This window comes from Oncorhynchus kisutch, unplaced genomic scaffold, assembly GCF_002021735.2.
Source record: "Oncorhynchus kisutch isolate 150728-3 unplaced genomic scaffold, Okis_V2 Okis06b-Okis10b_hom, whole genome shotgun sequence".
In the NCBI taxonomy this organism is placed as follows: domain Eukaryota; kingdom Metazoa; phylum Chordata; class Actinopteri; order Salmoniformes; family Salmonidae; genus Oncorhynchus; species Oncorhynchus kisutch.
The window spans coordinates 18,084,540-18,093,506 of NW_022261983.1; the positions used below are offsets into that span (position 1 = coordinate 18,084,540).

Here is an 8,967-nt window from a genome sequence, read left to right on the forward strand (position 1 = left end):
ATATCACCCCAAAAATATTCCTAATCTGTTTATTACTACGTGTATCGTTGAGGAATGTTAATATATTGTCAAATGAATATATTTTGTCATGTAAATAAATCGATGGGACTTTACATCGAGCACAGAGAAATGAATGAATGGTCTCAAACCCAACCAAGTCACGCCAGATGTTTGAAGAGTTCTCGCGATATTCTTCGAGATTTACTGATGGAGTTTAGTTTCCGGTAACCCAGGAATTGGTGCTCTCTTTTTTTCCCTCCGATTCGGCAGATGCTAACGGAGCTACTTTACAAGAAGGAAACCCCTTCCTTTCGCAGAGTAAAAAACATTGAAAACCTTAAAATCGTCTGCTTCGTTTTTAAAAAAAGAAGAAGATCGAAACCAGGTTAGTTTTCACGTTTTCTCTTAATTCATTAGAAATGTTGGAGCGATTGGTGAAATGCTTTAGTGCCGTAGCTTATTAACGTTAGGAATTTAACGTTATCTAGCTAACTACAACGTAATTTTTTCCCCCTGCATCCCGATTGCAAGGAAATGTTAGTGAGCTATAGACCGAGGGTGGATTTTTTGTGCAAATGTGCATCTTTTTTGTTGTATCTTAAACCAGAATTGTGTTGGTGTAACCGTGTGAAATGTCTCTTGAGATCTTAAAATAGTTGTATCCACCGTGTACGGTAAGGGCCAAGGTATTTGTGGAGCGATAGGTAACGGTACTTCGAGTGTGACTGGTTCGATTCCAATTTGCAAATGTTATTAGCTTGCCAACTAGGTAATACAATTGATAGTTATTAGTCCAAGGGCAACCCATTCAAAAAAATCAAAAAAGTGTTGTTCCTTGACCCTAGAAACGAAACTGAAAAATGTCAACAACATAGCTGGAGATCATGTTTAGGAACATAAACACTTTCAAAACGTGTAAAGGTTTCGGGTTTCTTTTAAATGTCTCTGTCTTGCCAGAGTTGCCTTATTGTTCGCCACCGTTGGACTCTGGAGCAGTGGAAACATGTCCTCCGGAGAAATAAATCACGCTTCTCCATCTGGCAGTCTGACAGACAAATCTGGGTTTGTATAGTGCCAACTGTAAAGTTTGGTGGAGGAGGAATAATGGTCTGGGGTTGTTTTTTTCATGGTTCGGGCTCCTTTAGTTCCACTGAAGGAGAAATCTTAATAACATACAATGACATTCTAGATGATTCCGTCCTTCCAACTTTGTGGCAACAGTTTGGGGTTAGTCCCTATCCTGTTTTCAGCGTGACGATCAATCAGAATATTATTAATAAATGTTATATATATTTTTACACATTTATAATAATACACGTTTTGAATAGTAATATTCATGAAAATATATAATATGTACTTAATGACGTTGACACTTTACAGTTTTGTTTCCTGTGTCACAGAAGGCCTTTTCCGAAGCCTTGTTTTGGTGGTTGGCCTTGGACAACATGTAGGGTTGGCCTTGGACAACATGTAGGGGTTGGCCTTGGACAACATGTAGGGGTTGGCCTTGGACAACATGTAGGGGTTGGCCTTGGACAACATGTAGGGGTTGGCCTTGGACAACATGTAGGGGTTGGCCTTGGACAACATGTAGGGGTTGGCCTTGGACAACATGTAGGGGTTGGCCTTGGACAACATGTAGGGGTTGGCCTTGGACAACATGTAGGGGTTGGCCTTGGACAACATGTAGGGGTTGGCCTTGGACAACATGTAGGGGTTGGCCTTGGACAACATGTAGGGGTTGGCCTTGGACAACATGTAGGGGTTGGCCTTGGACAACATGTAGGGGTTGGCCTTGGACAACATGTAGGGGTTGGCCTTGGACAACATGTAGGGGTTGGCCTTGGACAACATGTAGGGGTTGGCCTTGGACAACATGTAGGGGTTGGCCTTGGACAACATGTAGGGGTTGGCCTTGGACAACATGTAGGGGTTGGCCTGGACAACATGTAGGGGTTGGCCTTGGACAACATGTAGGGGTTGGCCTTGGACAACATGTAGGGGTTGGCCTTGGACAACATGTAGGGGTTGGCCTTGGACAACATGTAGGGGTTGGCCTTGGACAACATGTAGGGGTTGGCCTTGGACAACATGTAGGGGTTGGCCTTGGACAACATGTAGGGGTTGGCCTTGGACAACATGTAGGGGTTGGCCTTGGACAACATGTAGGGGTTGGCCTTGGACAACATGTAGGGGTTGGCCTTGGACAACATGTAGGGGTTGGCCTTGGACAACATGTAGGGGTTGTTCATTTGATTTGAGTCACTTTCTGACCCCTTTTGCTTTGAACAAAACTTTACATATATATATATAGACGGCCCTGTTTTCATTCAGGAGATATGGGTTCCCATCCTACCATGAGACGGCCATTGTTTTCATTCAGGAGATATGGGTTCCCATCCTACCATGAGACGGCCATGTTTTCATTCAGGAGATATGGGTTCCCAGTCTACCATGAGACGGCCATGTTTTCATTCAGGAGATATGGGTTCCCATCCCCATCCTACCATGAGACGGCCATGTTTTCATTCAGGAGATATGGGTTCCCATCCTACCATGAGACAGACATGTTTTCATTCAGGAGATATGGGTTCCCATCCTACCATGAGACGGCCATGTTTTCAATCAGGAGATATGGGTTCTCATCCTACCATGACACGGCCATGTTTTCATTCAGGAGATATGGGTTCCTGTCCTACCATGAGCCGGCCATGTTTTCATTCAGGAGATATGGGTTCCTGTCCTACCATGAGATGGCCATGTTTTCATTCAGGAGATATGGGTTCCAACCTACCATGAGACGGCCATGTTTTCATTCAGGAGATATGGGTTCCCATCCCCATCCTACCATGAGACGGCCATGTTTTCATTCAGGAGATATGGGTTCCCATCCTACCATGAGACAGACATGTTTTCATTCAGGAGATATGGGTTCCCATCCCCATCCTACCATGAGACGGCCATGTTTTCATTCAGGAGATATGGGTTCCCATCCTACCATGAGACGGCCATGTTTTCATTCAGGAGATATGGGTTCCCAGTCTACCATGAGACGGCCATGTTTTCATTCAGGAGATATGGGTTCCCATCCTACCATGAGACGGCCATGTTTTCATTCAGGAGATATGGGTTCCCATCCTACCATGAGACGGCCATGTTTTCAATCAGGAGATATGGGTTCTCATCCTACCATGAGCCGGCCATGTTTTCATTCAGGAGATATGGGTTCCTGTCCTACCATGAGCCGGCCATGTTTTCATTCAGGAGATATGGGTTCCTGTCCTACCATGAGACGGCCATGTTTTCATTCAGGAGATATGTTCCAACCTACCATGAGACGGCCATGTTTTCATTCAGGAGATATGGGTTCCCATCCTACCATGAGACGGCCATGTTTTCATTCAGGAGATATGGGTTCCCATCCTACCATGAGACGGCCATGTTTTCATTCAGGAGATATGGGTTCCCATCCTACCATGACACGGCCATGTTTTCATTCAGGAGATATGGGTTCCCATCCTACCATGACACGGCCATGTTTTCATTCAGGAGATATGGGTTCCCATCCTACCATGACACGGCCCTGTTTTCATTCAGGAGATATGGGTTCCCGTCCTACCATGACACGGCCCTGTTTTCATTCAGGAGATATGGGTTCCCGTCCTACCATGAGACGGCCATGTTTTCATTCAGGAGATATGGGTTCCCGTCCTACCATGAGACGGCCATGTTTTCATTCAGGAGATATGGGTTCCTGTCCTACCATGAGCCGGCCATGTTTTCATTCAGGAGATATGGGTTCTTATCCTACCATGACACGGCCATGTTTTCATTCAGGAGATATGGGTTCCTGTCCTACCATGAGCCGGCCATGTTTTCATTCAGGAGATATGGGTTCCCGTCCTACCATGAGACGGCCATGTTTTAATTCAGGAGATATGGGTTCCCGTCCTACCATGACACGGCCCTGTTTTCATTCAGGAGATATGGGTTCCCGTCCTACCATGACACGGCCATGTTTTCATTCAGGAGATATGGGTTCTCGTCCTACCATGAGCCGGCCATGTTTTCATTCAGGAGATATGGGTTCCCATCCTACCATGAGACGGCCATGTTTTCATTCAGGAGATATGGGTTCCCATCCTACCATGAGACGGCCATGTTTTCATTCAGGAGATATGGGTTCCCATCCTACCATGACACGGCCATGTTTTCATTCAGGAGATATGGGTTCCCAACCTACCATGACACGGCCCTGTTTTCATTCAGGAGATATGGGTTCCCATCCTACCATGAGACGGCCATGTTTTCATTCAGGAGATATGGGTTCCCATCCTACCATGACACGGCATGTTTTCATATAGTTACATATTTCAAATATAGTAATTAACCATCCAGAACTGTAACTAACTTTTGGTTTAGTGTCGTACGAACCATTCTGTCTTCAATCTTACCAGGATGAGGAAGAGGACCAGAGAGCATGAAGCTGGGTCACCTGACTCTGACCAGCCAACCAAGATGTTCTCCAAGTGTGAGGTAAGCAGTCTGGTCATATTCAATTGGCATGACACTTAATTGGCTTTCTGTTGTGGAATGTTTTTGGTACGTTGTGTCCTGCTGAACACAGCCTTGTGTTGTGTCCTGGTACAGGGTCTGGTGTGTCCTGGTACAGGGTCTGGTGTGGTGTGTTCTGGTACAGGGTCTGGTGTGGTGTGTTCTGGTACAGGGTCTGGTGTGTTCTGGTACAGGGTCTGGTGTGTTCTGGTACAGGGTCTGGTGTGTCCTGGTACAGGGTCTGGTGTGTCCTGGTACAGGGTCTGGTGTGTCCTGGTACAGGGTCTGGTGTGTTCTGGTACAGGGTCTGGTGTGTTCTAGTACAGGGTCTGGTGTGTTCTGGTACAGGGTCTGGTGTGTCCTGGTACAGGGTCTGGTGTGTTGTGTCCTGGTACAGGGTCTGGTGTGTTGTGTCCTGGTACAGGGTCTGGTGTGTTGTGTCCTGGTACAGAGTCTGGTGTGTTGTGTTCTGGTACAGGGTCTGGTGTGTTGTGTTCTGGTACAGGGTCTGGTGTGTTGTGTTCTGGTACAGGGTCTGGTGTGTTGTGTCCTGGTACAGGGTCTGGTGTGTTGGTTCCTGGTACACGGTCTGGTGTGTTGTGTCCTGGTACACGGTCTGGTGTGTTGTGTCCTGGTACACGGTCTGGTGTGTTGTGTCCTGGTACAGGGTCTGGTGTGTCCTGGTACAGGGTGTGGTGTGTCCTGGTACAGGGTGTGGTGTGTCCTGGTACAGGGTGTGGTGTGTCCTGGTACAGGGTGTGGTGTGTTCTGGTACCGGGTCTGGTGTGTTGTGTTCTGGTACAGGGTCTGGTGTGTCCTGGTACAGGGTCTGGTGTGTCCTGGTACAGGGTCTGGTGTGTTCTGGTACAGGGTCTGGTGTGTTCTGGTACAGGGTCTGGTGTGTCCTGGTACAGGGTCTGGTGTGTTCTGGTACAGGGTCTGGTGTGTTCTAGTACAGGGTCTGGTGTGTTGTGTCCTGGTACCGGGTCTGGTGTGTTGTGTTCTGGTACAGGGTCTGGTGTGTCCTGGTACAGGGTCTGGTGTGTCCTGGTACAGGGTCTGGTGTGTTCTGGTACAGGGTCTGGTGTGTCCTGGTACAGGGTCTGGTGTGTTCTGGTACAGGGTCTGGTGTGTTCTAGTACAGGGTCTGGTGTGTTGTGTCCTGGTACAGGGTCTGGTGTGTTGTGTCCTGGTACAGGGTCTGGTGTGTTCTGGTACAGGGTCTGGTGTGTCCTGGTACAGGGTCTGGTGTGTTGTGTCCTGGTACAGGGTCTGGTGTGTTGTGTCCTGGTACAGAGTCTGGTGTGTTGTGTTCTGGTACAGGGTCTGGTGTGTTGTGTTCTGGTACAGGGTCTGGTGTGTTGTGTTCTGGTACAGGGTCTGGTGTGTTGGTTCCTGGTACACGGTCTGGTGTGTTGTGTCCTGGTACAGGGTCTGGTGTGTCCTGGTACAGGGTGTGGTGTGTCCTGGTACAGGGTCTGGTGTGTCCTGGTACAGGGTCTGGTGTCTCCTGGTACAGGGTCTGGTGTCTCCTGGTACAGGGTCTGGTGTGTTCTGGTACAGGGTCTGGTGTGTTCTGGTACAGGGTCTGGTGTGTTCTGGTACAGGGTCTGGTGTGTTCTGGTACAGGGTCTGGTGTGTCCTGGTACAGGGTCTGGTGTCTCCTGGTACAGGGTCTGGTGTCTCCTGGTACAGGGTCTGGTGTGTTCTGGTACAGGGTCTGGTGTGTTCTGGTACAGGGTCTGGTGTGTCCTGGTACAGGGTCTGGTGTGTTCTGGTACAGGGTCTGGTGTGTTGTGTTCTAGTACAGGGTCTGGTGTGTTGTGTCCTGGTACAGGGTCTGGTGTGGTGTGTCCTGGTACAGGGTCTGGTGTGGTGTGTCCTGGTACAGGGTCTGGTCTGGTGTGTTCTGGTACAGAGTCTGGTGTGGTGTGTTCTGGTACAGGGTCTGGTGTGTTGTGTCCTGGTACAGGGTCTGGTGTGTCCTGGTACAGGGTCTGGTGTGGTGTGTCCTGGTACAGGGTCTGGTGTGGTGTGTCCTGGTACAGGGTCTGGTCTGGTGTGTTCTGGTACAGAGTCTGGTGTGTTGTGTTCTAGTACAGGGTCTGGTGTGGTGTGTCCTGGTACAGGGTCTGGTGTGGTGTGTTCTGGTACAGGGTCTGGTGTGTTGTGTTCTGGTACAGGGTCTGGTGTGTTGTGTCCTGGTACAGGGTCTGGTGTGTTGTGTCCTGGTACAGGGTCTGGTATGTTGTGTTCTGGTACAGGGTCTGGTGTGTTCTGGTACAGGGTCTGGTGTGGTGTGTTCTGGTACAGGGTCTGGTGTGTTGTGTTCTGGTACAGGGTCTGGTGTGTTGTGTCCTGGTACAGGGTCTGGTGTGTTGTGTCCTGGTACAGGGTCTGGTGTGTTGTGTCCTGGTACAGGGTCTGGTATGTTGTGTTCTGGTACAGGGTCTGGTGTGTTCTGGTACAGGGCCTGGTGTGTTCTGGTACAGGGTCTGGTGTGTCCTGGTACAGGGTCTGGTGTGTTGTCCTGGTACAGGGTCTGGTGTGTTGGTTCCTGGTACAGGGTCTGGTGTGTTGTGTTCTGGTACAGGGCCTGGTGTGTTCTGGTACAGGGCCTGGTGTGTTCTGGTACAGGGCCTGGTGTGTTCTGGTACAGGGTCTGGTGTGTCCTGGTACAGGGTCTGGTGTGTTGTCCTGGTACAGGGTCTGGTGTGTTGGTTCCTGGTACAGGGTCTGGTGTGTTGTGTTCTGGTACAGGGTCTGGTGTGTTCTGGTACAGGGTCTGGTGTGTTCTGGTACAGGTGTGTGTGTAGTAACCAGGTGTGTGTGTAGTAACTAGGGGTGTGTGTAGTAACCAGGTGGTAACCAGGTGTGTGTGTCATCCCCAGGTCCAGGGTCTGGTGTGTGTGTAGTAACCAGGTGTGTGTTCTCCACAGGTCCAGGCTCTGCTCCAGCAGGAAGTGCATAGTGCCATGAAACAGTCTGAATCCAAGATGGAGTCGCTACTAGAGAGAGTTCAGCTACTGGAATGTGAACCTAAATACGACCTGGTCATACGCAGACTGGAGGTAGGGAGGAGGGGGGGGGGGTCCAGAATGGAGTTAGGGAGGGGGGGGGGGGGGGTCCAGACTGGAGGTAGGGAGGAGGGGGGGGTCCAGACTGGAGGTAGGGAGGAGGGGGGGTCCTGACTGGAGGTAGGGAGGAGGGGGGGGTCCAGACTGGAGGTAGGGAGGAGGGGGGGGGTCCTGACTGGAGGTAGGGAGGAGGGGGGGGTCCAGACTGGAGGTAAGGAGGAGGGGGGGGTCCAGACTGGAGGTAGGGAGGGAGGGGGGGGTCCAGACTGGAGGTAGGGAGGGAGGGGGGGGTCCAGACTGGAGGTAGGGAGGAGGAGGGGGGGGTCCAGACTGGAGGTAGGGAGGAGGAGGGGGGGGTCCAGACTGGAGGTAGGGAGGAGGAGGGGGGGTCCAGACTGGAGGTAGGGAGGAGGGGGGGGTCCAGACTGGAGGTAGGGAGGGAGGGGGGGGTCCAGACTGGAGGTAGGGAGGGGGGGGGGGGGGTCCAGACTGGAGGTAGGGAGGGGGGGGGGGGGGTCCAGACTGGAGGTAGGGAGGAGGAGGGGGGTCCAGACTGGAGGTAGGGAGGGGGGGGGGGGGGGTCCAGACTGGAGGTAGGGGAGGAGGAGGGGGGGTCAGACTGGAGGTAGGGAGGGGGGGGGGGGATCCAGACTGGAGGTAGGGCGGGGGGGGGGGGGGGGGGGGGTCCGCTGGGGGGGGGGTCTCTAGTTACTGGGGAATAACCCTGTGTTTCTCTAGTTAGAGGGGGAATAACCCTGTGTTTCTCTAGTTAGAGGGGGAATAACCCTGTGTTTCTCTAGTTAGAGGGGAATAACCCTGTGTTTCTCTAGTTAGAGGGGGAATAACCCTGTGTTTCTCTAGTTGAGGGGAATAACCTGTGTTTCTCTAGTTAGAGGGGGAATAACCCTGTGTTTCTCTAGTTAGAGGGGGAATAACCCTGTGTTTCTCTAGTTAGAGGGGAATAACCCTGTGTTTCTCTAGTTAGAGGGGGAACAACCCTGTGTTTCTCTAGTTAGAGGGGGAATAACCCTGTGTTTCTCAGGCTCACATTAAGAAGGTGAAGAGGAGGGGGGATGCTGCCATCTCTTATGTCAGGATGCTACGAGCTCCTGGAGTTAAACGCAATCAGGTAGAGACACACACACTCCTCTCTTCTCTCTCTCTGTTCTCTCTGTCCTCTCTCTCTCTCTGTCCTCTCTCTCTCTCTCTGTCCTCTCTCTCTCTCTCTGTCCTCTCTGTCCTCTCTCTCTCTCTCTCTCTCTGTCCTCTCTCTGTCCTCTCTCTCTCTGTCCTCTCTCTCTGTCCTCTCTCTCTCTGTCCTCTCTGTCCTCTCTCT

At 50.9% G+C, this 8,967-nt stretch overlaps 1 protein-coding gene across 2 annotated transcripts in view; it reads left to right on the forward strand.

Annotated features, from left to right (window-relative positions):
• The first annotated feature begins 233 nt into the window (after positions 1 to 233).
• Positions 234 to 8,967, forward strand: part of atf7ip2 (activating transcription factor 7 interacting protein 2) — a 19,333-nt gene continuing 10,599 nt past the window's right edge. The window contains exons 1-5 of one of the 2 annotated variants that reach the window (XM_031814194.1): positions 234 to 385; positions 958 to 1,062; positions 4,458 to 4,536; positions 7,494 to 7,625; positions 8,674 to 8,760. In XM_031814194.1, the coding sequence (XP_031670054.1) occupies positions 1,004 to 1,062; positions 4,458 to 4,536; positions 7,494 to 7,625; positions 8,674 to 8,760 (357 nt within the window). In that variant the 5' untranslated portion in view covers positions 234 to 385; positions 958 to 1,003. The remainder of the gene's footprint in view (positions 386 to 957; positions 1,063 to 4,457; positions 4,537 to 7,493; positions 7,626 to 8,673; positions 8,761 to 8,967) is intronic. The other variant, XM_031814195.1, reaches the window with a different exon arrangement.